General features: G+C 55.4%; 2 protein-coding genes across 5 annotated transcripts in view; one reads left to right on the forward strand and one right to left on the reverse strand.

The window, feature by feature from the left end:
* The first annotated feature begins 1,015 nt into the window (after positions 1–1,015).
* EMX1 (empty spiracles homeobox 1) lies at positions 1,016–16,289 on the forward strand. The gene is made up of 3 exons (XM_036435710.2): positions 1,016–1,796; positions 6,935–7,119; positions 15,739–16,289. Exons 1-3 carry the CDS (start codon positions 1,376–1,378, stop codon positions 15,904–15,906), a joined length of 774 nt encoding a protein of 257 aa, XP_036291603.1. The 5' UTR covers positions 1,016–1,375; the 3' UTR covers positions 15,907–16,289.
* Positions 16,290–23,991: 7,702 nt separating this feature from the next.
* The window catches only part of SFXN5 (sideroflexin 5), a 107,614-nt gene continuing 104,061 nt past the window's right edge, over positions 23,992–27,544 (reverse strand). For all 4 annotated transcript variants that reach the window (XM_036435714.2, XM_036435713.2, XM_036435712.2 and 1 more), the window contains one exon: positions 23,992–27,183. In XM_036435714.2, coding sequence (XP_036291607.1) covers positions 27,106–27,183 — 78 coding nt within the window. In that variant the 3' untranslated portion in view covers positions 23,992–27,105. The remainder of the gene's footprint in view (positions 27,184–27,544) is intronic.

Consider the following 27,544-nt stretch of genomic DNA (forward strand, 5'->3'; position numbering starts at 1 on the left):
TCGTCGCTCGCTGTTCTGCGGTGGCGGGTTTAAGGTGCCGGGTCCCGGGAGACCAAGCGGCCGCTGCGTTCCTGGGACGGTCCGTGCGTCTTCTCGGGGACGGAGTGGACTGCTCAGCCAGCTCCAATGGAAGACACTGTGCCCGAGGCCCAGACTCGGCCCGGCCCGCCTGCATGGGGGCGAGAAGGCGGGAAAGCCGCTCGCCCCGCGCCGACGCCGGCGGTCTCTGTCCTGCGCCAGCCGCCGCGTGGCGAGGGCTGGGCCAAGAGGATGCTCCTGAGGCCGCGAACTTCGGCTGCCGGGCTGCAGGGCTGCTGCCGGGCTGCTCCCGGCCTTGCTCCTCCTGAAAAGAATGGGGCGCCCCTTTTCTGGAGCTGTTCCCCTCCTCCCTCCCCCCATGACACCCAGAAAACGCGAAACTTCATCCACAACAGGGCCGCCCTGGAGACAGCTGGTGGGCACGCGGGACGCCAGGGCAGCGGGGAGCTGGTCCTTGGGAGAACCTTAAACACCCACTTTCCACTCCTCTCCAAGTTGTCTGAGAACTGAAACAGCATCCCGGGACGCATCGGGGAAGGCTCCGATGAGTTACACCCCGGGGAGTGGGGTTGGCGTTTCTCCCAAGCCCCCGGCCCCACGGACGCCTTCTTCGGCTCCCGCGCGGGCTGAGACGTTCGTGGCGGCCGCCAGACTCAGCGAAAGGGCGGAGGCGGGAGAAGCCAGCGGCGTTGAGAAGGGCGCGGGGTGTGGGGTGGGTGGGGGGGAATGCCTAGATCGCCCTGCTGCGGCTCCAGTCCGGCTTTTGCTTCCGACTGCCGGCTCCCTTTCCCCACCCGCGGCCCCTCGCCCCGCCCCGCCTCGCCCCCACCTTCGGGCAGGTGAGCAGCGGCCAATGGGCGCGCGCGGGGCAGGTGCCGGCACACTCGCGCCTCGCAGTGCCGCCGCCGAAGCCCGGCCGGGCACTGCCGGGGACCCGGGGCCGGGGTGGGTCCCGGCTGGACTGGGGAGGGAGGGAAGGAGGAAGGAGGCCGAGCTCAGACCCCAGGCCGGAGGAGAGGCAGCTCGCAGCACCACACGGACCCCGCGCCAGTGCACGAGCTGGGAGCTGCGGGCTGGGCGGCGGAGGCCAGCTCGCCTAGCTGTGCGCCGTGGCCCGGCTCCGCGTTCCCCGGTTTGCACGCCCCTCGCCGCTCCGCGCCTGGCTCGCCCGCAGAGGCTGAGCACGGGCGGGCGGGGGAGGTGAGGGGTGCCGGTGTGAGTGCATGTGCCTGGCTGGGTGCATACCCCGCACGGCGGCGGCGGCGGCGGCGGCGCCCGCACGCGGAGCGCTCCCCGGAGCCCGGCTAATCCTCTCTCGGCTCTGGCTCCCGCGACCATGTTCCAGTCCACGGCCAAGCGCGGCTTTACCATCGAGTCCTTGGTGGCCAAGGACGGCGGCACCGGCGGGGGCAACGGCGGCGGGGGCGCGGGCTCCCACTCCTTGGCGGCGGCCGCCTCGGAGGAGCCGCTCCGGCCCACCGCCCTCAATTACCCGCACCCCGGCGCGGCCGAGGCGGCCTTCGTGAGCGGCTTCCCCGCCGCCGCCGCCGCGGGTGCCGGCCGCTCGCTGTACGGCGGGCCCGAGCTCGTGTTCCCCGAGGCCATGAGCCACCCGGCGCTGACCGTGCACCAGGCGCACCAGCTGGGCGCCTCCCCGCTGCAGCCCCCGCACTCCTTCTTCGGCGCCCAGCACCGGGACCCTCTGCACTTCTACCCCTGGGTGCTGCGGAACCGCTTCTTCGGCCACCGCTTCCAGGGTGAGTGCCCGCGCAGTGCCCGCCGGGGCGGCCGGCCGGCCGGCCAGTGCCCGCCCGCGCTGTGGTGGCGCGGGGGAGGCTCCGGGGCGCGCGGGGCTGTTCGGAAGTTGTTTCTCGAGAAGGATGCGGGTCCTCGGAGGCCAAGAGAAGAGCCGCGTCAGACCCATCATGCTCCTGCCGCCTTGGGTTCTCTCCCAGAGAATCAAACCGGGTTAGGATGTTCAGGCTTTCCTAGCTACGATGCCCACTGGATGCCAAACCCGGAAACATCTTTGGAGCCTTCTCTCGGCGGCGGCCTGTCTTAATCTCTCCTGGCAGAGCCAGTCCCAGCCCAGAGAGCGCAGTGTCCGCCGCCCCGGCTGGACCTGGGACCATACTGGGCAGTCATGTCCATCACCGATTCCCAGGGATCCGCCCCCGCTGGCCCGTCCGAGCAGGGCAAGGTCCACCCGCGTGCCTCGGCCTTTGGGAAGAAGGGACCGCGCGCGGGCAGGGCAAGCGGGAGAGTTAATGTTCAGTGTGGCCTTCTCCGCTGTCTGGAGGTGTTTCTCAGCAACCTCTGCCCGACTTCTCAAGTCACACGCGCGCCTCTTGGACCCAGAAGGAGGACGGTTTGCAATAGCACACCGGCTTCCTCCAGCTGTTTGCCTGCTCTGGGAGCCCACCAGGCTGCTGGTGGGGGGTGGGGGCAAAAAGCTGGTAAGGTCCTGGGCAGTCCGCTCCCCTGGTCTTCTAAGGGCAATGGGTTTGCTAATGAAGAGTCTCTCACCGGCCACACACACACACATACAAACACACACGTATGTTTCAATTATCTGACTTTTCTGAAGGAGAATTGCATTTGTTGGAGTTCGTTTTCTTCCTTGAATTTGGAGTTTCTTCTCCTTCTTCTTCTTCTTCTTCTTCTTCTTCTTCTTCTTCTTCTTCTTCTTCTTCTTCCTCTTCTTCTTCTCCTTCTTCTTCTCCTTCTTTTTTAAGAGTAGCCTTTATTTGTGCAGTAATTGCCTTAGTTTCCCGCGGTATTTGTTAGTGTAGACCAGACCTCAGGCTTGTGAGGTTCCATGACCTAGAGCTAGGTAACCCGGATTTTAGTGAAACAAATGAAAAGGATGTAGCTGTGGCGAGAGCTAAGGCTCCTGGAGTTAAACTGGCGGTAAACCCGTCTACACAGTCAAAGTAAACTGGATGTCTGGTACAATTATCTAGGTAATAGGAGAAAAAGGATCTCTTGAAGCTTTAGCTACAGCCGCTTGTTTCACAGGAAGCCGCTGTCCCGGGTCCCGATTTGTCAGCCTGTTTTTTCTCAGTCCCGTCTGCTGGTAGACATGGACCCAATAGATTCCCACAAAATGAGAGAATGTAATTACTGAAAGGAGGATTTTTGTGGGCACACTTCTCCCCCGGGGATTTCGAAGATTTATCCAACTCATCCGGGTGTTTGTGTGGGGAAGGGGGCGATTTGGGCGGGAAACCTGTCAATTAAAATCAATGTTTACTGATAAAACTGAGTTTTGTTCAAAATTGAGCAAACTCCCCCGGTCCTCCGTGGGCTTGGAGTCTTGAAACCCAGTGCCAGAGGACCGATTTGAGAGTCGCGGGTGTTTGTGAACCTTTGCACCAGCTCTGCAGAGAGACTGGAGGAGGGCACGGCGGCCCAGGCGGGAGGGCACCGCCGGTCCTAAGCCCTGTGATCTCTGCTCCGCGGGAGAAGGCCTCGCCCGCCTGGGCTCCGACCCACGCGCCCCGCATCCTCCCAGCCATCTTTTTCGCCTCCAGCCTCCGAGGTCCGCGGTCCCTCTCTCTAGAGATCCAGCCCCGGCTCGGAGCATCCCCAGTCAGACAGGCCCCATAAGTCCTCCGCAAAGCCCGTTAGGAAATTGCCGCTGCTCCTGGAGCTACCAGCCCGGAGGGCACGTTGTCGAGTTGCAAAAACGTTTGGATTTTTCTCCCAAGAACCGTATCTGGATGCGGAGATGGAGCCGAGCGTGACCGCCTTTTTAAACTCGGAAATTCGTTGGACAGTGAAGGACTTTCGAACCCCGAGACGTTCTGGTTTCAGGGCGCGTCAGCGTCGCGCCCCACCGCCAGCCCCGTGCGCACCCTGCGGTCCCCGCGGGGCCTCCGGGCTGCGAGCAGAGCCGGCCCGGGGCTCCCGGCGCCGCGTTTTGTAGAGAACCCGGCCGCCGAGATGCTCATTTCAGCCCGGTTTTGGAACCCTCCGGGAGCGAACGGGACCGCCTGCTCTGGGCTCTCCCGCAGCCCCGGCCCGGCGCGCGGGGAAGCGGCCTCTCCGCGGAGCTAGGCGGCTGGAGAGGAGAAGCCGGCGCGGGATGGTCCGAACGGAGCAGCGGGATCCAGAAGCAGGGGGGCGGATTTCGAGGCCTGCAGGGGAGGTGACGGCAGAGACCCGGTGTTGGCTGCCCTTCGGTGTTATTTCCCCGGACGTCAGGAACTTTCCAAGCCAGGGAGCAGCGTCCGGAGCGGGCTTTTGGATACCCTACCCTCCGGGACCCGCGTGGGTAATGGGCCGGCGCTTCAAAGGGCGCCTTTGTTCGGGCCGGAGGGGGATTGGGGTTATCTCCGCGGCTCGGCTTGCCTCTCCCTCTTTTAGCCCCAGGTCCCTGAGCCCCGCCATCAGGTCTAGAGGCCCTGGCCGGCCGCTATCTTTGCTGAAGAGACCGCAACTCCAGCCCTGGGCCCTCCCCACCCCTAGCTCCCACCTCCAGCTGCCTGGCTCTTAGGAATCTCTTTTGCTAGTTCCTAGCCAGTGCCTTGAAGTGGCCCACCAAGAGAGGCCGGAGGAAAACTGGATTGGGTGGGGTTCAGTTGCTAGCTCCAGGGAAAAGGCTAAGCCAGCCCCTTTTAAATCTTCTGCTGTCCTTGTCTGAAACTGACCGCCCACTCTCACAGCCCAGAATTACTGGTGGTGTGTGTGTGTGTGTGTGTGTGTGTGTGTGCAGGGGCCACACTGCACCCCTGTCCCAAGGGTCAGGCTGACACAAACCACATTATAAAATGGCCATCAAGTCACACACACTGAGGCCAGACCACAGTCCTGGATCCTCTGTTCCATATGACCCATTCACTCCCACCTGGGGTCCCTCTGCTGCCATTTCACTCTGACCAGCCTGGGCCAGTCTGGGGCCAGTCTGGCTGCTGGAGCCAAACCGTGCAAATGCTGGTGTGCAGCAGGCTTTCTCTCTTCCCATCAGCTCGTTTGTCCAGAGGATACCCCTGCTAGGACTTCATCTTGGGCTTAGAACGATGTGTTTTTTGAAGCAATTTATTTTAACATCAACGAGAAGTATCAGCTTCCCACCTATCTCTCCCACTTTTCTCTTGCCCACACTTGAGATTTTAAACCTGATTCCTACTCAGATCAAGCTCCTCCATTCTCTCCCTCTTACTCCGTTCTGTCAGACCACCTCTCTGGGCATCTGTCCCCTCCACTACCACAAGTTAAACTCTTCTTTCAATCAGGCCTGGGAGTCCTAGGCCTGCCCATTTTGAAGGGCCTAATGCTTATGCTGTCCCTCCGTCTACCTCCCTATTCTATGATCCCCCTCCCTTTTGTAGCAGCACAGATCCAACCACTTGAAATGGATAAGGTGACTGGAAATTAGTGACTTCTCCCAGTCAGGGGACTTGGTCTCCCCCCTCAGGCACTAGCCCCTCAGTCCCAGGCATCCCTGTTTGCTTATGTCAGTGTCTGAAGCCAGGGACTTGCAGAAAGTAATATCAGGCACTTTCTACCAGCAGAGGGACGTGAACCTGGGGAGTTCTAGCATCACCTCAATTATATGCCTGGCTTCACTTACAGCAATAGTTTCAGAGTTGGGAAATCTTAAAGGAATAATCTAAGCAATTGTCTTAAGAACAAAACAGCAGGTCACATTGAGTCAAACCCAAGGCCATTTCTGAAGAAATTCATTGGATCAGCTAACTCTGTCAAAACATTCTCTCTAGGGCTCTTCATTATTGGTGGGTCAGAGGGATTGTTACATGCCACTGCGTGAGAATCCAGGACCTTTTTGGGTGTGTGAGCCTGTGCAACCAAGCCTGAGAGGGCCGAGTGGGGGTGGGGCGGGAGTTCATGGAGACCGGGACTGTCTGCGGAAGCTTGTTTAGCTTTCGTGGTTCCTTACCCCACCACCCCAGCCTCAGCCAGTCCAATGTCATCCCCGCCTCCTGCACCTGGGAGCTGAGTTCCCATGGTGGCCAGTATTTGCAAGGGACAGTCACACTCTTTGAAAACCATGTGTGGTAGATAGAAGAAAAAGACAGTAGGGGGGCTGGAGCATATATTTACACATGCCCACCCAGAAACCAATATACCTATATCTATGTATTAGAGAGAAAGATAATACCAAGATATTTATAAACCTGCTTCTTTAACATGGAACTATTCAGGGATGAAGCAAGGTCTTTTCCCACCTGAGAGCAGCAGGTGTCTCCGGTAGGGAGAGGGAGAGAGGAGGGGAAGGGGAGAAGAACCTGACCTTAGACCTGCTGGTGCCGCCTGGCCATTGACCTAACCGCTGGCCTATTCTTACCCCTTGCAGGGTAGAGCCTGGGCCAAGGGTAGGCATTTTCAAAGGGCTAGTGGCCTGAGCAAGGCCGGTTTGTGTGAGGGGAGAGTTCCTTGGGTATCTTCTAGTTCTTGAGCCTGTGTTTGGCTTGGGGATGCCTAATAGCTTCACCGTTCCCCTGTCACCTTTCCCACAGCCAGCCCTTCTTCTCTGCTTGGTCCACTTTTAGTGAAATATGACGGGTCAAGCAGATGAACAGAGCTAAGGGACTTTCCTCAGTCCCGGCCTGTTGGGTTGCTGCAGGCCCTGTGGATTTGGGCCCATGGGCGCCTCCCTAGGGTGGGGCCCACCCCTGGCCCATCAGCAGCACGGCATTTTTGCGTGACTCCCACAGGGTAACTCCGGGAGTGTGGAGGCGTTTCAGGGAGTGGACTTCAGGAAAGGGAGGCAAAGGGGGAGGGAAGAAAGAAGGGGCTAAGGATTGGGGAGGGTATCGGAGTACTCAAGGGAGTAGGCATGCGGGGCCCGGGATGCCTGGGCTGCGGCTCACGGCGCCCCTTCTCTCTGTCTGTTCCCGCGTGTGTTGCCTGTTGCCGGCGGCGCGGGCAGCCAGCGACGTGCCCCAGGACGGGCTGCTCCTGCACGGCCCCTTCGCGCGCAAGCCCAAGAGGATCCGCACGGCCTTCTCGCCCTCGCAGCTGCTGCGCCTGGAGCGCGCCTTCGAGAAGAACCACTACGTGGTGGGCGCCGAGCGGAAGCAGCTGGCCGGCAGCCTCAGCCTCTCGGAGACGCAGGTAACGATCGCCCCAAATTGGCGGCCCCCGCTCCCCTGGGAGCCCCATGGAGGTGGGAGCGGGCGGGTCCCGGCGGGGCCCCACTCCTCCTCGGCCTCCCCCGGAGCCTCTCCGGCTCGGCGCGGGAGGCCCTGCGGCAGAGCCGGTCTGAGAGCGCCCGAAGGGTTTAGCCTGGCTGAGGCGCAGGGTGTTAATCCAGCCCCAAGGACTCGCTGGAAATGGAGTCAGACCTCATCCCAAGGCCTCTCCCAAAGCCCGCGGGAGGTGCCGGGTGACCTGTCACTGCCGGGCGCCCCGTGGACACGGGAGCATCTCAGCGCAGTGATTACTGTCCCTCACCACCACCCCCCTTCTCCAGCCGCGCTGATTTGCTGCTGTTCACGGCAGTCCGGCCAGAGGCCTCGACTGTCCACTGAAAGCCCAGTGTCCTCGGGGCAGAAACACCAGAAACAGAGGGGCTAAGCTAGGGAGCCGCCAGCCTTGCGTGGGGTCGGACGGGTGGCCCATCTCCTCACTGGCACGCAGGCAGGGAACCGTGGAAATGGCTTTGCAAATGCGAGGGCATCTGAGTAAAGTGGAAAGAAGATTCTGGGTATTCGGGGATTGGTTTCTGGTCACCTGGACGGCTGCTGAGCTGGGGAGAGAATATACTGCGGTGTTGGAGGGGTTGGACTGGGTGAAATTGTAATCACGTATTTTTGTCATTGATAAATTTTTTTTATTGCAAAAAGTAGATGAGAGTTACAGGGAAGCACATTTGGTTAGTGTAAGGAAAGACTTTGCCATCTACTGTATACATGCCGCCTGGAAGCACCGCCTAAGCTTTCTGTCTGCCAAGTCCGGCTTGCTAGGGGGCGGGTCTGCCCCCCGCGGAGGATTTCAGCGTCCTAGGGCCTCTGAAGACCCGCTCCCTTCCGCCCTTGTCAATGCCTGGATCTGCAAATCAGAGAGGTTTGCAAGCTGGCTAGCATTTCATCCTACGCAAGGACTTCCTGCACTACTAGCTCCCTACCCTCCACTACCCTCCACCTTGGTCCTGGACTAGGAGAAGGTGCAGGGCTGGGAGGAGTGTGTGTGTGGGGGTGCAGCTTGGGGCCTCCTGGGGAGCAATGAGGGTAGGAAGGGGGCTTAGTGGGACAGACCAAACTAACTGCAGCCGACCTCCAGACCTCTGGAGCTTGTCCTCACGTCGCATTTTGGTATCAACTAAGATCCTATCTGTCTGATGCCCAATGCCCCTGTCTCCATTAAAGGAGATTATATATATATAAAATCTGAAATTATATATATATGTATATATATAGATAGATAGATAGATAGATAGATAAAATTTCAGATTTGCTAGCTGGGCTGCTCTAACCATAGAAATAAATAAAATGTACAAAACAACGGAGTTAATTCTAAAAATGTTTAAAAAATATATTTGTTTAAAAACCCACTTAAAAAAAATAATACCCCTTTTCCCTTCTGGCAAACAGCATTTTAAATTTGTCTAAAACAAGGTGCCAATTTATGAATGGTGTTTACAATTAACTTCATTTAAAAAGTTCTAGTTATTAAATTTTTACTGCAGAAATATAAGAAAACATGGGTTTATACTTCCACTACCCACAGATGAACACTTGTTGAAATAATGTCATTGTTTTAAACTTTCAATTTTTGAGCTCAGTGAGAGCACTTTAATTTTCTTTCATTGAATCTAGCTGCCTGTCAATATTTGCTCCTATGCCCGTTCCTAAACATGATTGTTTCTTTCATTTTTATGGTAAGATAGTTCAAACTTATATTTAAAACAAACATTTTAAGCAGTGTCACTATCAAAACTCATATCTAATCTTGTCCCATCTATATCGGTGAGCTGGTTTTAGCATAGAGAACAAAAAGTGTCACCAGAACCACAGGAGGCTGAGCCTGGGAAACCCCCTTGCAGAGGCTGTCTTTCCAGGTGACAAAGAGATGGAGACACTGGGCTGAGCTCCCAGGCAGGCCGGTGCGATTTCACCCTCTGCCTTCCTGCTAGCGCACTGTGTGACCCTGGGGCAATGAACTCTGGTTCTCTCCTCCAGAAAACAGGTCGTTTAAGAATTAAAGGCACTTAATATTAATTCAAATAATATTGATTCTCATTCCTTTTCATTTATGTAAAATGATATATCAACTCAGTATTACAATAAGATTCAAGTCTAGGCTGACTGACAGTCCAGTGTTCTTTTTGCTACATCCAGTCTCCTTTTCCTGCTGTCTTTCTGTCCCTCTCCTAACTTGTCATTTGCACCTGGGTTATATCATTAACTAATTACCTACTCATCTTTCAGTAGTTGCCAGACAAGCTTACCTGTCATTTCCAGCTATCAGCTACTGGTCAAGCATCAGTCACTCCCATCTGCCCCCTGCCATTTCCTTCTACTGTCACTATCTGTATTTGTCTCTCAGAGCTCCCTGATCTGTCCCTCACAGATAGCTGTTTTATATCTAGCCATTACTTATGTCTGCTCTCATTAAACTGCCTCATAAAGCTGGTTAATTTATATTTCCTATTTTCTATTAATTATAATTTTCCTAACAATAACTCCTATTAACCGGACTGTTGATTATCTCTTTTATTTTACCTTCTGTGTACACACCATCCATGTCAAACTTGTATCTCGACCTATCTACCAACTGACAGGCAGTGAATTCCTGCTAATGGCTATCTATCATTTCATCATTCTGGTTTTGTCTTCTTTCTCAGCCTCAGTTGCAGGATCTGTAAGACTGAATGAAATTAATTCCAGGGTTCTTTGCAGCCCTACATTTCTGGCTCATCATCATTCTACTTTGTGTTTCTCTCTAATCCCTCCTCTAAGTTCTCCGAGCTCACAGTATTCCTCCTACATATAAAAATACTCACGGGCCTTTGCTATTGTTTATCTGCCATGTCCAAATGTCAGTCTGTAGACAAGCTGTATCTGTCTTACAAAGGAATCTTAAAATACAGATTCCTGATCTCCATTCAGGAGGTTCTCTTAGGAGTTTCCAGATGGGACCCAGGAAACGTTTTTAAATTGCTCCCTGGGTGATTCTGATGAACAGCTGGCCTGAGCACCTCAGCTCTGGGAGCAGAGACCAGACCTTCCTATTTCTTGCTGTGCCCCAGGGATCCATAAACATGTAGGAAATGGGTGGGCCAACTTCTCTTGATCGTACTCATATCCATATGTTAATTTTATCAGTCATTTCCCTTGCTCTCTACTGTCATTGTCCTCTGTTTTCTATCTTTCCCTAGATCTAGATTGTAGATCTAGATCAGTGGTCAGCAAACTCATTAGTCAACAGAGCCAAATATCAACAGTACAATGATTGAAATTTCTTTAGAGAGCCACATTATTTAAACATAAACTTCTTCTAATGCCACTTCTTCAAAATAGACTTGCCCAGGCCGTGGTATTTTGTGGAAGAGCCACACTCAAGGGGCCAAAGAGCTGCATGTGGCTCACTAGCTGCAGTTTGCCGACCACAGATCTAGATGATCTAGTTTGATCCATGGATAGAGCTTCTGGGAAGGTTAGGCAAATCAGTGTGTGGGTCTCAATCCAGAGCTCAGGGGTCTCTGTACATCCAAAGCTTTAGCATGGAGTGTAGGAGATGGGCACCCTGAGCTTTGTTGGGTAAGCTATATGTGTGATTGGAAAATAGGGTATTTGTGCTGGGATTATGGTGGGTTTATCCAGGAGGTGGAGGGAGGGGCCCCAGGCTCTTCTCCCTTCTGGCTCTCATCACTTGCTCCTCACCGCTGTGGTGTATCCCTGGAATCTGCCCATCTAAATTCAGTCCCGGTAGTTAGGTCAGATCAGAGCCACGACTGGTGCGAGTGAGTGAGTGCTAGTGCATGAATGTGTCGGGGGGTAGGGAGGTATGAGTATAATGGGTGTGTGCACATATAGGTGTTATTGATGCTCAAAGATCAGGTGGTATTTCATATGTACACATCAGATGCCAGCAAGGCATCATGGGTTGCAGCTTGTATGCTTCGGCTCAGGTGTGTGAAGGGGGCACATTAGTTTTAGGAAAGAAAGCATTTGGTTGCTCCAAACTGATGGATTGGCTGATGTTTCCAGCTGCCGCTCTTGCTCTGAATACTTCAGCAGGTGTTTCTTCACCTTTCCCAGCTTTAAGTTTAGCTGAGTTGTGAGGGGAAAGGGTGCAGAAATGTGTTCCTTGGCCTTGGAGATTCCTCATTTAGTGATGGGACTTAAAAACAAAATGTGCACTCTTGTGGGACATGCATCGATGGGCACCTGGAGTCCTCTTAAAGTCATAGGTATGGGTATGGGCTGAGGGAAGTCAGGGAGACCCACATGGGTGATTCACTTGAGGATAGAGCAAGGTTGATCTGAGAGAGGAGAAAGAAGGCTTAGGAAGAGTTGTGGCTATGGTTGAGGTGGGGTCTGAGGTGACCTCATTTTAATGGGGTGAGAGTTGAGCTTAGGATGGCATTGGGCTTGACCTTCAGAGTGGGAACAGCTCACATGATGAAATGATGGGAAATGGAGTTCTTGTCCTGTGCCTGTCCCTCAAGGTGAGGGCGCAGCGAGAGAGCAGGCTGAGGGGTGGCTTGATTTGTGTCTCTAAGCCAGCGTTTTTCAACCGCTGTTCTGCGGCACACTAGTGTGCCGCGAGATGTTGCCTGGTGTGCTGTAGGTGCAGACAAGACAAGAATTTTATAATTTTTCACTATTTTGTTTACTTAATATTTCATAATAAAGTAATTATAAAATACTTTCTTTGTGTTTATTTGATTCCTATTCAAGAGAATTACTTTATATATAGTCAATATAGGCACAGAGTTAAATTTTTTAACATTTTCTAATGGTGGTGTGCCTCATGATTTTTTTCATGAAACAAGTGTGCCTTTGCCCAAAAAAGGTTGAAAAACACTGCTCTAAGCCTCCACCTAGTCTGAGGGTTTCTGTGTCTGAGATGACAGAACAGGACAGGCTTAAGTTAAAGCAGATGAGAATAGTAGGACATAAGGAGCAACTTTTTGTAACAGAATTACAAAACTCAAGTAATATTGAATAGGAGTATTTTAACTCCTTGAGGAGAGGACAGGTATTCCCCTGAAAATAGGCAGGGGCCAGAAGCCACAGAGCTTTCCATTTGGGATGAGCTAAGGTTGTGGGGTGGGAGGGGGAAGGAGGGGTGGTGGAAAAAAAGGAATCCAGAACTGGTTCATTCAAACAGCAGATTATTTAAAAGTTAAGTCTGAAATACTGGCTGGAGCTGTAGTTGGCCTGTTAGTTCCTTTGTCTATTCAATCATACATCAATACATGCATGCCTTTATTCATTAATGCATACATTGATCAATGCACTAATGCATTGATTCATTCATTTATCCATAGCAGTTTCACCTGCTTTTTAATTAATTAATTTTAATGTTTTTTAAATTGATTTCAGAGAGAAGAAGGAAGAGAGAGATAGAAACATCAATGATGAGAATTATTGATCCACTGCCTCCTTCACGCCCCCTACTGGGGATTAAGCCCACAACTCAGCAAGTGTCCTGATAATGGAACCTGTGAACTCATGGTTCATGGGTTGATGGTCAACCACTGAGCCACACCAGCTGGGTAGTTTCACCTTCTTCATCCTGTCTGACACAAGCTGACCCTTGTTACCACCAACAATGCCTCCCTTCCCCAGGCTCCCCCTTCAAGTAGTTAATACAGTCCATAACATGAAAAATTAAGAATTGACTGTATTGTAGATGTGTCCACTGAACTAAGCTAAAAGAGCATCCCATTTCTTCAGCAATTAGCACTTTCCAACCCCCCCCTTTTTTATTAGGTCTCAGTCCCTCTGCCATTGATTTTCTCCTGTTTTCCAGGTTTGGCCCAGAGCATAGGGCTGGGTCACCTCATCTCTCTGTCCAGCTGCTGAACAGACCTGGAACCTGTCCCCTAGGACTCCAAAGCAGACTAGCTCACTGCTTTGGTTCTCCAGGTTCCCATAATCTGGCGAGGAGGCATTTTCGAGCAAATAAATTAGTGCACTGCTGGGGTCACTGTTTCTGAGTCAGAGAAAAGTACTAAAGAAGTACAGATGGGTGGTTGGGCAGGTCCAGAATCAGAACATCTGAGCAGGGTGAGCAGGGTTCTGAAGGCTAAGAGCATTCCAGGTTGGGTAACTCAGGGAAAAGCAGAGACTCTTGAAAGGGTCTGTCTTATCTGAAAAACTGAGAGATGAGGTAGGGACTTGGGAGACCATAAGGAACCTCTCCCCAACTCCTAGGGGTCAGAGATGGGTGAGGGCTTCCTCCAGCCAACATCTCAGCTGTGTCTTTGGAGCTCAGAGAGAGAGAGGTGTGTGGACATTGGGGGTGGGAACAGGTACCGAAGAAGTACAGCCTCCTAAGGCTGGCTCCCAGGGAGCTGGTAGCTACACTATGTGACCTTGTAGTCCTCTCTCCTCTAGAGAAGGGGCTCGGGGTGAGGCTGGCTTGGAGATGTCATGGGTGTCACTCTTATTTTCCACTGCACCCAGAATCCAGTTCCTTTTCTTTTCCAAGTAAAAACAAAAACAAAAAACAACAACAACAAAAAAAACAACTATTAGTTGTTATCAATGATGCATTAATGAAAAACCAGAAAAGTGGAGAAAAGAAAGAAAAGTCACTCATACTTCGGGTACATTTCCTTCTAGTCTTTTTTCCCCCATGCATAGATTTTGTTTTTCCATGACTGTGTTCACACTGTGCCCAAACTGTGCGCCCTGCCATTTTCACTAATATTACTGCATCGTAAGCATCTCCCCGTTAGTTCAGTCTTTGTAAACAGCATCTGGACACTCAGCCCAAGGCTGTTCTCCAGAAGATAGCCAGACTGTCCAGGGAGAGGGTGTGCAGCCCTGTTTCTAGACAGCCGACTCCTCGACACTGGTTGTTTCGTGAAGAAAATATTCAGAATCAGCTTTCATTTGGGTGTGCCAGGAAGTTCCACAATTGAAACTTCCCTTCTCTGGGCCAGTGATTCTAGGCAAGGGTAGCAGGTTGGGTCCCTTCCACTAGCGCCATGTCTCCTTCCCAGAAGGAGAGATGGGAGTGGGAGGGAGGGAGAAGGCACAGAAAGGGGCCCTCTGTCCCTGGTGCACTCCAGTCCTGCCCTGAATCACCCCAACAGGCTGGCCATGCCTAACCCTCATTCAGCCCTCGGGCTCTTAGGAATGCTACCCAGGCCAGCATCAGATGTGACTCGTGTACAGTGCCTTGCATAGAAGACAGGGCAAGCTCACCCTCCTACTGGATGGCACAGTCATAACAGGCTCCAGGGTTGAAGTTGGGGGGTGTGCAGGGGCCAGGCTGGCTGCCAAATGGTTATGCTGAGAACCACACAGAGCCATAGAGCCCTGTGCCCAAGGAAAGGTGGGCACAAATCCAGAAGCCCTGGGCCCAGAGCATCTGCCATCCTCCCCATGTACCTGAGGTGAGACACACAGGTGAGGGGTTTGAACTCTGCCCTGGGAATGAGAGAAGAGGACCCTCTCCTCATTTTACTGCCTGAAGCCAGGCCCCTCCTCTCTTCCTGTCCTTGCTGGTTGCTCTGTGTAGCACTGAGCACTGGTTGACCCCACCCCACGTCGATTGCTCTTACATCAAGGGCAGGGCAGATGGAGCTGTGGAAACCCTGGTTGGGGGCGGGGGTAGGGACAGCTCTGGGTTGGGTGGGCTCCATGGAAGGGACAGAGGGGACTGCCAGGAAACTGCCTCCTGGGCCTGGATGCCAGGCCTGATTTTGAACGCCATCGCCTGGCTTTATGGGAAAGGCCTGTGGCTGTCACCCATCCTTACGGAGCAGGGGCTGGACTGGGTAGTCTTTCTGAGAACTGCCCAGTCCAGGAGTCAAGGATCCCCCCTTAGCATCCATTGCTGCTGCCAAAATCAAGGTGCTCGCCATCAGTCCACACACACAACTTACCACTCACCATCCACACTGGCACCATGGATCGCCCTGGCTGCAGTTGGCACTGCTTGCTTTAGAATGTGCTGTCACTTCCAGGAAAGCATCCATGCCTTGTCACCCTGGCCACTCTGCATCACCTTCCCGGAAATGCTCTGCAGCAAAAGCCCAGGCGGTGCCCGGAGCCCCCAGGGCCCCAGAAAGCCTTTCTCCTGTAGATGAGGGAATTGAGCCTGGAGAGGGAAGGAACCTGGCAGAGGCTCCTGCCACCGACTCAGGCTGACCTGGCCCATTGGCTGCGCAGGGCCCAGTGAAACATTGCGTGGTCAGGAGCAGCAGGCAGACGGAGCATGCGATGGCTCTGTACGTTCCCTCATTTATGTTCCCGTCAGCCCCGGGGAGGAGTGATTATTATCTCTTCTCTAGGAACCGTAGGGACCCAGGTCTGCTGGGCTCCGGAGCCTGGGCCTCCCCCTCTGGTGCTGTGGCTACAGGATGCTCGGCAGCTCCGCCACCCCTCCTGGCCCCCTTTCTGCCCACTGCGTCCTCTTCAAACCCAAGGTGGCGGCTGGCCAGAGGAGAGGACCCTGGCCTCGGGTTCCCCATTGGCTCCCGGCTCGTCCTGAGTGCTGAGGTCCTGGCGGCGGTCTCTCACCTGTGCCCTCCCTCCCTCCCCGTCCCAGGTGAAGGTGTGGTTCCAGAACCGGAGGACGAAGTACAAGCGGCAGAAGCTGGAGGAGGAGGGACCCGAGTCCGAGCAGAAGAAGAAGGGCTCCCACCACATCAACCGGTGGCGCATCGCCACCAAGCAGGCCAACGGGGAGGACATCGATGTCACCTCCAATGACTAGGGTGGGCGGCCGCAGGCCCCTGAGAGCAGAGCGCTGCCAGGGCCCTCGGGGGGCCCCGCTGGACTCACCGCTCCCCGGCCCCTCTGCGGGGAAGCCTCAAGTCACAGCCCCACAGGACTTGGAGCCTGGGGCAACATCGAGGACGGAGGGACAAGAAATGGGCTGGCGGAGGCCTGGGACTGCTCGACCTTCTCCTCGGAGAGCCCGCCTGCCTGCCTGCCCAGGCAGGCCCACAGCCACCGCTGCCTCCCAGCTATTCTCCGTCTCTTTTCGTTTTGATGCATTTCTGTTTTAATTTATTTTCCAGGCACCCACTGTAGTTCTTAGTGATTCCCCTGTGTTTCCCTTCCCTGTGGGAACAATAAAAGTCTCTCTCTTAATGACACGGGCATCCGACTCCAACCCCAGAGCCTGTGAGCCGGGGGTGGTGGCTTCGGTTTCTGGGCAGGCTTGTTCAGGGCCCGGGAGCCTTAGAGACTCAACTTAGTAACTCCTTTCCTTTGTTAGGCATCGACCTGATCTCTAGCTCCAATTCCACAACAAGAGAAGCCGAGGCTAGGCACAGGGAAGGACGACCCTGTCCATGAGGGAGGCTGTGCTTGGTCTCCAAACGTGTTGGGCAATGAGCATCAGGTCCAGGAGGGTGAGGGGAGACAGAGTGTGCGTACTTCCCACGTGTAGAGACTCTTCAGTTGAGAAACCAGAGGGAAAGGGGAGTCCTGGGGGTTGGGTGGAGGAGGCAGCCTTCACAGAGGCTGACAGTGCCAGCCCCAAGTCCTGGCCTGACCAGGATGCTAACCTGTCCCCAGAGAACCTCCTTGTGCAAATTAAACTTTCAGAGAAAGGACCTGAGGGTGAGCCTGCAACAAGTGCCCAAGGACACAGCCTGGGAAAGAGCTCCAAAGCAGGGCACGCCAGCTCTTTACTTCCCCTGCCCTTCAGTATGTCCACTGTCTTGCCTGCTTCTCACACACCAAGGTTTCTTTCATCCCTAAAAAAGCAAAACCTGTATGCCTAGCAGCCTTTCCCTCAGGACATCCAAGTGGTCCCCAACCCTCTGCTGATGCTGATGGCAGTCATTTCCTGCCACCCACACGTGGCCAAACGTAACTGCCTCTCGCCTGGCTTCACCTGCTCCCGTCTTCTGGCCATTCCTCCCGACTCCCTCACCCTTCCCTGCCGCCTGCATTGGGTACCTCCGACACCTTCTTTTGCCTCCCAAGTCCTTCCTTGCTTTGTCACCTCTGTCCACCCCAGGGTCAGTCCTTGTGCCTTTGGCTTGGGGCTTTGCATCCACTGCCAGGACATGTCTTTGGCCCCCTGGTTCACGCCTCCAGCTGCCCTGTACTGAGCTGCAGGCCCCCTGAGCTGGCCACCAGCCATGGGGTATACATACTCCATGCCCCTCAGCACCTCAAACCCGACGCATCTCTCCACCCTTCTGCAGGATCGCCCGCCTTGGCAACTGGCCACGGTTTTGTCTCTCTTGGGAAACAGTGTATAAGGCTCCAGGGGTGTTGAGGGGAGGGGAGGAATGGTAGGTACAATGAAGTTTGTGTGGGTGTCAAGGATGAGGCCCCCTTCAAAGGAGGACCTCCGTGCCATGGCTAGAGCTCTCTTCCTCAGCCCAATTAGGGTCCTGTCTCCCCCTTCCTAAGTCCCCCATTCTTCCTAAACTTCTCTCCCACCCTGACCTCTTCTACATCGCTCCTGGTACCTTCTGCTTCAGTCTCACCCACATCATCCCTGTCCCTCAGTGGGCTGTGGGTTCTGCTGTGCCTTTACTTACATAGTTCTTGGTGCCTGGAATGTCCTGGGGGCTTGGTCAATGTTAAAGTCTCTGGAAAGATGTCAAAGGCCCAGCCTTGTTGCCGGGGGGCACACCTAGGGATCCAAACCCAGGAGGTCCTTGTGCTGGGTCTATAAGCTTCTCACTTGGGGCTAGAAACCATCCCCACACCCCTCCCCACATCAACCAGGACAATGCGTCCCTCACATCCTGCCTGAGACCCGGTGGGACCTCGGGTGGACTCGCTCACTGTCAGGCAGGTGGGCTGGCCTCCGGGAAGCTTGAGCACACAGGTTGGATGAGGGTAAGGAGAAGAGACGTCCTTTTGGCATGAGCAATGGGGGGGGGGCGGAGGAATGGGTGAGCCGTTCCCCTCAGGATTCTCTCTCCCTTGGTAGGGAAAGGGTGCAGGGAAACCACAGCAGAGCACCCCCTGCCATCCAGAGAGAGAGCTGGAAGGGGCCCAAGGAAACCTGCCAATCTTCCTAGGCCAGGCCTGCGGGGGGCGGGGCAGGGCGGGAGTCCCCAGCGCTCCCATCCATCCCCCATGTTGTGCCTCTCCCCACAGACGGTAAATATTGGTGTTGTGACTTCATTAATAAAGGCTTCTGTGAGCCTGAAAAAACATGGAATCAGGATGAACTATTTTCTGAGCTGCGGGCTTGCCAGGTTTGCTAATTTGGGAGTTTTTGGGCCCTCTCCAGGGAACAAACCAAAGTCTCTCTCAAAGACACACAGATGCAGCCAGGAAGGGGAGCAGAAGGCTCCCTCCCCTCCCCGACCACTCCTCCCCCTGGAGACCAGGGCCTGCAGGGATGAGGACGGTGGACAGGAGCTGCGGGGGCAGGCCCTCCCTGAAGCAACCTGCCGGGCTGGGCCATCGCCCTCAGGGGTGCTGGCCTCCGGGCCCTGCCGAGTCCAGCGGGTGAGGTGTGATGAGCTCCTGTGAGAACCCACGTTGCGTGCACTGAAGAGGAGGGAATACGGGAGAGCTGTTGGTAACTCTTGTGGCCCAAGCCCTGTGCCTCACATCCAGGGAAGGATCTTTACACAGCCTCTTGTCCCCGAAACTTTCTGCATTGAGTCCCTCAGGCCTCCACAGCCGCGTGGCTTGGATTACACCAGCTCCTCCTCACCGGGGCTGTGATGGCTTCCGGTGGGGCTTTGTGGAGCTCTCACCTCCTGACCGGGGTTCTGGCCACGAGGGAGCCAGGCTGGGCCCACAGACCTCTCCCGGAGCCCCGCTCCAGGGCAGCCACGCAGGGGGAGGGGCGGGGAGGCCAGCAGGCTGAGCGGAGCAGGCCCAGCCAGCTTTCCTGTCAGACGGGTGCTGCCAATTTGGAGCCAGACATCAGAACAGGTTTAACCAATTACCCGAGCACCCCATCTGCCGTCTGGGGTGTGTGTGAGGGTGAGTGCATGTGAGGGTGTCTGTCTGGTCTGGGAGGGCTGTGGGCGTGTGTGCATGAGCGTGACTGCGTGGGTGTGAGTGGGCGGTCGGCTGTGCACGTGGGCAGTGAGTGGCGGCCATGTCTCAGCTGTACCTCCTCATTTGTCAAAGACTGTGGCTGCCAGCTTATGGCCTTCCTATCTCCCCAAGACTCCGCCCGGCACCCCAGCCTCTCTTTCCCTCTTACCTCATCACCACCACTCTCAGGCCTTGTCAGACCCCAGAATTGTGGCTGCTCTCAAATCCCACAGTCAGCTGTCCTTTCCTACTAGACGCCATGTTCTTCCCGCTCACTCACTCAGTTCTCCTCTTCCTCCGTGCTTTGACCTCATGGGCCCCTCCTGGCCACAGGCTCCTCTGTTCTCTCTCCAATACCACTGTTCCTTAGGTGTGCCCACCTGGCAAAATCCCAGACTTGCTTGAACTTGTTTCCTTGCCTGCCCTTGCAGCTCAGGTGGTAAGGACACCAGGCAAGCTTGCTGGATGGCCCCCCCCTGGAGGTCAAGATCCCAGCCTCAGCTGAGGCCTCACCCTGTTGATAAGTCCACTCTCATCCTCCATAGGGGAAGTCTCAAACGGCCATCCTCCTCCCTCTCCCCCTCACAGAGGACTTGGTTTGCATCTTCAGAGAGAACAAAGCAGCAGTGGAAGAGAACCCCTTCCTATCAGTCTGGGGCATGCAGGAAGAGACTGGACCCTTTAAGTGGGGCACTTTAAAGAGAGTGGAATAATGGATTTTGGAAAGTCAACAGAGATGTTGCAGCAACAAGGCTAGCAACAATGGGGAGCCCACACAGCCCTTAGGCAGGAAGAGGCAAGAGGCAGGAGCCTTTACCGAATCATAGAAGACAGCTGGGAGGAGAAGGGCCCTCTGGGGCTGCAGCCTTCAGTAGCAGGAGGCCCGCAGACTGCAGTCTGGAGATGGGGGTGGGGAGACAGGGGAAGAGATAAATCCCCAGCCTCACTCTCCTCCAATCACCAGTTTCCTAGTGGTGACCCCCAGTGGTGGGAGCCAGACATCAAGTCCATTTGAGTCAGCCTTTTGGGATGGAGAGCTGATGGAGCAGGTGCAGAGCTGATCGGAGGGGCCAGGGAAGCTAGCCTCACCCGGCACCTTCCCGCACTCAAACTCACACCGCTGCTTCCAGCCCATCCTCTTCACCTGCCTCCTGTTGCCGCCCAAAGCTCCTCTCTCCTCAAGAAGGATTCTCCCCGCACCCAGGAGGACCTCCTTCCTGGGTGGTTCTTTTTCTTCTCTGCCTTTACAGTCTCCTCCACTCTCATCCATTAGAGTTTCCACAGGCCCGAGAGTCTCCCGTCTACAGCCCTCCCTTAGCCCCATGTCATGCTGCAGCCATTGTCATCTCTCTCTGCCCAACTCACATGAATTTCCTAACAGGCACTCAGCGGGCGTCCTAATTTCCCAGCCCAGGATGATCTGACTTTTGCTCTAACCACACCCCACGGAGATCCTTCTCTGCAGGGTCTTTATCTTCCTTAAACGCTCAGCACCGACTAAGTGTGTGGACAGTGTCTCCCACTCTCTCGTCCTCTGGGATACCGTGCTCTCCTTATCTTCCTCTTACCTCCTATATCAGTTCGCTAGGGCTGCCATGACAAGCACCACAGGTGGGGTGGCTTAAACAGCTCTCTTCTCACCGTTCTGGAGGCTGGAAGCCCACAGGCAAAGTGCCAGCACTTTGACTGGTTTTTGCTGAGGCTTCTCTCCTGAACTTGCAGATGGCTATCTTCCTGTTCCCATAGAATTCTCCCTCGATGCTTGTCTGCGTCTACGTTTCTTCTTCTTCTTTTTTTTCATTATATATTTTTATTAATTTTAGAGAGGAAGGGAGAGGGATAGAGAGATAGAAACATCAATGATGAGAGAGAATCATTGATTGGCTGCCTCTTGCATGCCCCCTACTGGGGATCAAGCCCGAAACCTAGACATGTGCCCCCAGCCGGAATCGAACTTGGGACCCTTCAGTCCACAGGCCAACACTCTATCCCCTGAGCTAAAGCAGTTAGGGCTAAATTTCTTCTTCTTATAAGGACACTGGTCATATTAGATTAGTGACCTCATTTTACCTTAATTACCTCTAAAGATCCAACCTCCAAATACAGTCACATTCTGAGATACGGGAAATTAAGACTTCAACCTATGAATGTGGGGTGACTTGATTCAGCCCATAACACTTTTCTTGAGCCTGCACTTCTTGGCAGCATCCTGTCTCTCAGTCCAGGTCTCAGAGATGGAGACACCTCGAGGTGACATCCCAGATCTTCCTCTTCTCACCTCACACACTACCCTGGGTGGTTGCGCTGGCCGTTTAGCTCCAGGTGCTGTCAATAAGTAGATAACATGCCAGTCTGCATATTCAATCTCGACCTGCTTCCTGAGTTCCAGACAAGCACCCATTCATTGTCTCCTGATATCTCACCTTGGTGATCCTGCCGGAACCTCCACTAACTTGTAAAACAGAGCGCATTACCTCCTCTGCAAATTTTTCTTCCTTCTCTGTTCCTTAGCGCCAAGAAATGGCACCGCTATCCATGTTCTCAGCTGCCCGAGCGGGGAGCTTGGGGCCATCTTTGACGACTCCTCTTCCCCACAGCCAATGAGCAAGAGCTGAGCAGTTGTGATGCTGTCTTCACTTCTCTCCATCCCCATCCCATGACCTGGCCCAGCCCCCATGCTCCCTCACCTGGGCTGCCACAGGGGCCTCTTCCCTGGTCTCCCCAGCAGTCTTGCCAGCTTCCACGCTCCGCTCCACTCTGTTGCCGGATGAATCCACTTCCCCACTGAGAGCCTCTGATGGCTCCCAGCTGTCCGTGGCCCTGCAGCAGCTGGCCCTCTTTCACCTCCAGGGTCTTGCCCCTGTTCTCTAACAACGGAGCTTCTGGCAGCTCAACCCTACGTACTGTCCCTCCCTCTGCCAGGCTCACCTGGGCACAGGAGAACCAGCTCGGGTGGCAGGGGTCCACCCCCTTCCCTCACTGTCTCGCTCAATTGCATGGGATCTTCAAGGGTGTGCTGTCTGCCTATGCCTATTTACCCATTTGTCCATGTTTCTCTTTCCTCTTTTCTTCTTTTTTTTAATATATTTTATTGATTTTTCACAGAGAGGAAGGGAGAGAGAGAGAGAGCTAGAAACGTCGATGAGAGAAACATCGACCAGCTGCCTCTTGCACCCCTCCCCCACACACACACTGGGGATGTGCCCGCAACCAATGTACATGCCCTTGACCGGAATCAAACCTGGGACCTTTCAGTCCGCAGACCGACGCTCTACCACTGAGCCAAACTGGCTTCGACTCTTTCCTCTTTTCATTCTCCCCCTCCTCCCATAAGGCCCAGGGAAGGGGGAGAGCCCAGATTCTTGCTCCTTGTGGGGGAGGAGCCAGACTCAGATCTTAGACAAGGCTAACAGCAGCTACTGCCCCTCGGAGTGGGACATGGAGAGGGGAATAGCTCTTAGGTACTACCCAGAGTCACCTGGAAGCATGGGTGTGTGTGTGGGGGGGGGGGGGGGGTGGAGGGGGGCTAGGCCTTGCAGGGAGTGGCTGAGAGGTTCCTGTTTGCCAGGCTAGCCAGAGCCATGGGGATGGTGAGATGGCAGGAGCAGCAGCAGCTCTGGGGACTGAGGGGAAGCTGCTCTGAAGTTGAGGCTCGGCCCCCCAGGGCCTTGGGAAAGGGTCACTCATCACTGCCCTCATCCCAGCATTCTGACTCCCGTCTAACCAGGGCCTGAGTGGAGGAGGGAGGCCCCAGGGGCCAGCAGGTGGAAGCCACATTCCTGGAGTGTTAATGATCTCTGGGCAGGGCAGGAGCGGAGACCCCAGACCAGCTAAAAACAACAAACAGCTCCCGGGAGGGATTTGTGTCTGTCCCGAGAGTCAAGGATTTCCGACACCCGGATGGGGGTTGTGGCCAGTGGGGCTTTTAGCAAAGAAATTCCCCAGAGACCCGGAGCCCCCTGACCCAGGAGTGTCACTTTGGGACAGACCCTTCCCCCAACCCTTTCCCTCCCCCACCCTCCTAGGGAGGCCCCACAGCCCTGACACTGGGGAGGTGAGAGGAGGGTCTGGGTGAGTTCCTCTCCTTGCCCCTCTAATCTCCGTCCACCAGTCCAGCAAACGATGCTGTTCCTGGCATTTTATCACTAAGGACACCACGGCTCTAAAAGAGAATATGCTCCACACACATCTGATCCAAGGAATGGGCCAATGAGTGAGGCTGGGGCTAAGCTGGGGCCGGGATCTGGGCTGGCCTGACCCCAACGGTAAACCCCACCTCCACTGCTTGGTCACCCCACAGGCGTGGAAGATGCTTGGAGGCCCCAGAGCTCTCAGGAGGCAGCCAAGGCCTGGCCCTGAGGGACTGTGGAGGAGTTAGACTGGTGCCGGGCACACTGTGGACATCAGGTACCTTTCCACTCGGCTCAAACCTTCCCACCCTGTGCAGCCTCTCTTGGCCCCCCGGGCAGTCCAGAGTGACCCCCACCACCACTCTCCCTGCTAGTCCCCTGGACGTAAACAGTATGGGAATCTACCGAAATCCCTTTCCTACTCTAGTTCCTTGCAGTAAGTGCCCAGCAACAGCTCTGCAAAGAGGGTTCCTTCTGCAGTTTCAATTCATCCCCGTTGTCCAGCTTCCTGCCCTCACATGCTCTTCTGCCCTTTCCTCTACCCTTCCCTCCGGGCCCCCAGAGGGTCTGCCCCTCCTGAGCCTGGCCCGCCTCTTCCTCAGGGGCCTTCCCATAAAATCCTCGCCTGGCCATCGGCTTGTTCCCACTGTTTCCCTGCCCCCACCTCTCCACCCATGATGCACAAAGCCAGGCCTTGATGCTTTAAATCCATCGTTTATTGCCCACAGTTCATTAGTATTACATAAATCACAGAGGTTGAGAAAGTTTCTGAGAAGGTTAAAAAGACACTGCACAGTAACCTGGGTATGACCGAGGCCCAGGCCTGGGAAACCACCTTGCTTCTGTCCACGGGCCTGTTTCCTCCCAGAACCCCACCCTTCCACCAGGGGAGAGGCCCAGGACAGGAAACAGAACCCTCCCCCTCCTCCTCCCCAATCAGGACGTGAAATGGGATGCTGGCCATCCTGACTCAGCAGCCATCTTGACTTCTTGAGCTTTTGGTCCCTGCACATGCAGACTGCTCTCTGGAAACGGGAGAGGGGCATCCCAAGCCTTCAGGAATGTTTAAAGTCAGTGGTCGGCAAACTCATTAGTCCACTGAGCCAGATATCAACAGGACAATGTTTGACATTTCTTTTGAGAGCCACATTTTTTAAATGTAAACTTCTTCTAATGCGACTTCTTCAATATAGACTCGCCCAGGCCGTGGTATTTTGTGGAAGAGCCACACTCATGGGGCCAAAGAGCTGCATGTGGCTCTTGAACTGCAGTTTGAAGTGACCAGACGAGGGCCAGGCAGATACACCGAAGACAGAGAATCAGCTGCAGGTACAGCCTGGATTCTGGCTCTGCTGGGCCAGCCTTGCCCTGACTCAGCCTCCTCCCCAGACGTGAAACCATCTTCCCATGAGGCCTCCCTTCCTCTGGCCTCAGCCAAGAGGGGCTGGATGTTAACGGAAAGTCTCCCCTCTTAGTGTTTTCCGCAGCCAGACCAGGGCCTAGCTGCCCGGCTAGCCGAACTCTGTCACCATCACCCTGAGCTATAAGGATCCTTCGCCGCCACCATCCTACCAGGAGGAGCCCTCCTTCCCCCCCAAGTCACCTGAAACTGCGTTTGGGAGCATGCCCGGAAATCATCTGGGGGACAAAGTAAACAGGTTATGCGATGCAGAGGCCACGGGGCTGGGCCGGGGCAGCCAGCCCAGAGGAGAGATGGAGAGATCCCATCTCTGCTAGGCCTCTGGAGGGGGCGGGGGTGGAGCTGGGGTGAGCGGTTTTGGTCCCAAGGTAAAGTGCACAAGAATAAGACCCAAGGAGAGGTGGGGGGGAGGGGGGGTGTGTGAGCCTGAAGTGAGCTTTGCAAAAGAGGGCCCAGGCCTGCCCAGGCCCCAGGCGCTAGCATGTTCACATTATGGCGGGAGTAACTGAAAAATACCTGTCCCTCCGACACCGTGGCAGCCCTTCCCTCTGCCGCTTTGTCTTCGATGCTTGTCTCTGCCTTCTCCCCGTGCTGATGGGCAGCGGGCGGGCTGCTCCTTGAGAGAGTGGGGGCCCTCAGGGCTCACCCTGCAGAGCTAGCGGGGAGGCTCCAGGGCCCGGCTGGGAGGGGAAGGCAGCAGGGGCTTCTGGTGGGGTGTCTGCTGCCAGTGCCTGTAGGAGACCCACCTCACCACAACTCCCCCTGCCCCGAGGGGAGCAGAGCCTGTGGCCAGGCCTCCGCTGCCCGCACGGCCTTCCCCTGCACGTACCTGTCCACCTCCAGCCACGCCTCTCCCCTGGAGTCAGGCACCGGGGGAGGGAGGCCCCGAGGCTGCAAGTGGAAGGCTCATTCCAGCTGGGATCAGGTGAGAGGTACCTTGAGGCCCAGGCGTCCTCTTTTTGGGGCTTTTCAGATGAGAGGTTCCCCTGTTCACCCCATCCCAGCCCCGACTTCCTCTGCAGAGCTCTCCCCTTTCCTGGCCCGCCCTGGGAGGGAGGCAGCAGCCAGCAGCCAGCAGCCAGGGGCCTCGGAGGTGAGGGAAGGATGAGAGGCGGCATGGGGGTGTGGCTCCAGCCCATGCATCCATACCACCTCCTCCTTCACAACTGCAAAGTGTTTGGCAAAGGTCCAGCGCTCCCAGGATTTTTTTTTGGGGGGGGGGATCACATACAGAACAGCAGAGTCCAGGTGCTCAGGCCGCTTGCTGGCCATGCCCAAAGGGACCCGCCCCTTCCCCAGTCCAGTGTTCGTATTGGGATGCGCCCGGGATGACCAGCATCTGAGCGGAACAGGCCAAGACGAGATCTAGCTGGACGCGCAGGTGGGAATCCCTTGATCCAGTCCTTCTGGTTCCAGACGTGGGGGTGGAGGCTCAGAGAAGGACGTGGGCTGGTCCAAGGTGACGCAGCCAGCCAGCGCCACGCCCGCTTTGATTCCCGGGTGGATGCTTCCTCTCCGATAGGTGCCTCGAGCTCTGGCTTTGTACTCTCAGGCATGGGGCCCTCCTGTTCTGTGGCAGTCAGCCTGGCTCCAGCCTAATGCCCACATTCGGCCCTGCCAGCTGCCAGCCTGGTACTGGAAAGGAAGATCTCCCAGCAAAGGCCAGACTGCATGCCCCCGGCTCCTGCCCACCATCAGTCCTTCTTGGAGCCTCCTGCCTGGAGCTGGGGTCACCTCAGGGGCCTCCCCTATGTCAGGGCTCCCTGAAGGGTGATGCCAGCCAGTGCGGCCTGGATCTTGAAGGCCGGCCACACGCAGAGGTGGCTCCCCATGGAATCTTCCAGAGACCTCCGGTGCGCCTTGGTTTCCTGGGCCACCTCCTGAGGACCTCAGTCATCGCTGGCTCGTCCTGTGAGGTGTCCACCGCCCCCCCCCTCCCTTCCCGACCCCTGGGCACCCAGAGAGGCATCGGTCTTGGCCACAACAATATCTTCAATCTACCAGCCCTGCCACCACACCAGCCGGCTCTCAGGCCTCCCCTTCCTCCCACCACCGGACCGCCTGCTAGCAGCATCTGAGCGGCTGCAACCAAGGCTTGGTTCTGATAAAAAATAAAAAATAATAAAAATAAAGTAGAAAAGGACCCTAATTCTACCCTGTGGGCACTCTACACTTCTCCAGCTTCTCACATCATTGTGCTGAGTAGAGTTTCGGCAAACCCCACGTAAGGCCCAGAAATGCACTTGATTATTTTTGTAGGAAATGTGTCAGAATGCCTCTCCCTTAGGTTAACAGGTGAATAGATTAGTCTCCCTACCACTGCGGATGGAGACCCCCCGCCCCCAGCTCCCCAGGCTGGACAAGGCTGCGCCCCCGGCCAGCCGGCCACCACTCACAGCCCCTTGTTGTACACCACTGTCCGGCTGCTGGTGGCCCGGGCAATCTCAGGCTCTAACTGGGATGTTTCGATCTGAGGAGAGAGAACAGAGGGAGGAAAGGTGAGGGGGGAGGAGAGGGGCTCACGGAATCCCTTCCTGCCCAAGCCTCTTCCTCTGTCAGTGTGTCCATGTAAGAGAGCATCGTATGCTCGGCCTCTGAGTTCTGTTATTTCTCTCCAATACCTTGTCCATTGTGCTGCATGAATCCCTTCCCAGGGCCACACCAACCAGGGCTGCTCTACCCAAACTCCTCAAATCCAAACCCTACCCTCTCGGACCCCAATCCTTCTAGCGCCCCACTCACTCACCCTGTTTGACCCCATAGACCCCTATCATTCCAGCATCCCATTTACTCTCCCTGACTGTTTTTCTTTTAAATATATATTTTTATTG

This window comes from Pipistrellus kuhlii, unplaced genomic scaffold (genome assembly GCF_014108245.1).
Source record: "Pipistrellus kuhlii isolate mPipKuh1 unplaced genomic scaffold, mPipKuh1.p scaffold_m20_p_13, whole genome shotgun sequence".
NCBI lineage: Eukaryota > Metazoa > Chordata > Mammalia > Chiroptera > Vespertilionidae > Pipistrellus > Pipistrellus kuhlii.

What these genes read in the sequence shown, in the direction of transcription:
- EMX1 (XM_036435710.2), top strand. Translation starts at nt 1,376, where the DNA reads ATGTTCCAGTCCACGGCCAAGCGCGGCTTTACCATCGAGTCCTTGGTG. An exon ending in CTTCGGCCACCGCTTCCAGG is followed by an intron (nt 1,797 to 6,934) that starts GTGAGTGCCCGC and finishes CGGCGCGGGCAG; the next exon opens with CCAGCGACGTGCCCCAGGAC. An exon ending in TCAGCCTCTCGGAGACGCAG is followed by an intron (nt 7,120 to 15,738) that starts GTAACGATCGCC and finishes TCCCCGTCCCAG; the next exon opens with GTGAAGGTGTGGTTCCAGAA.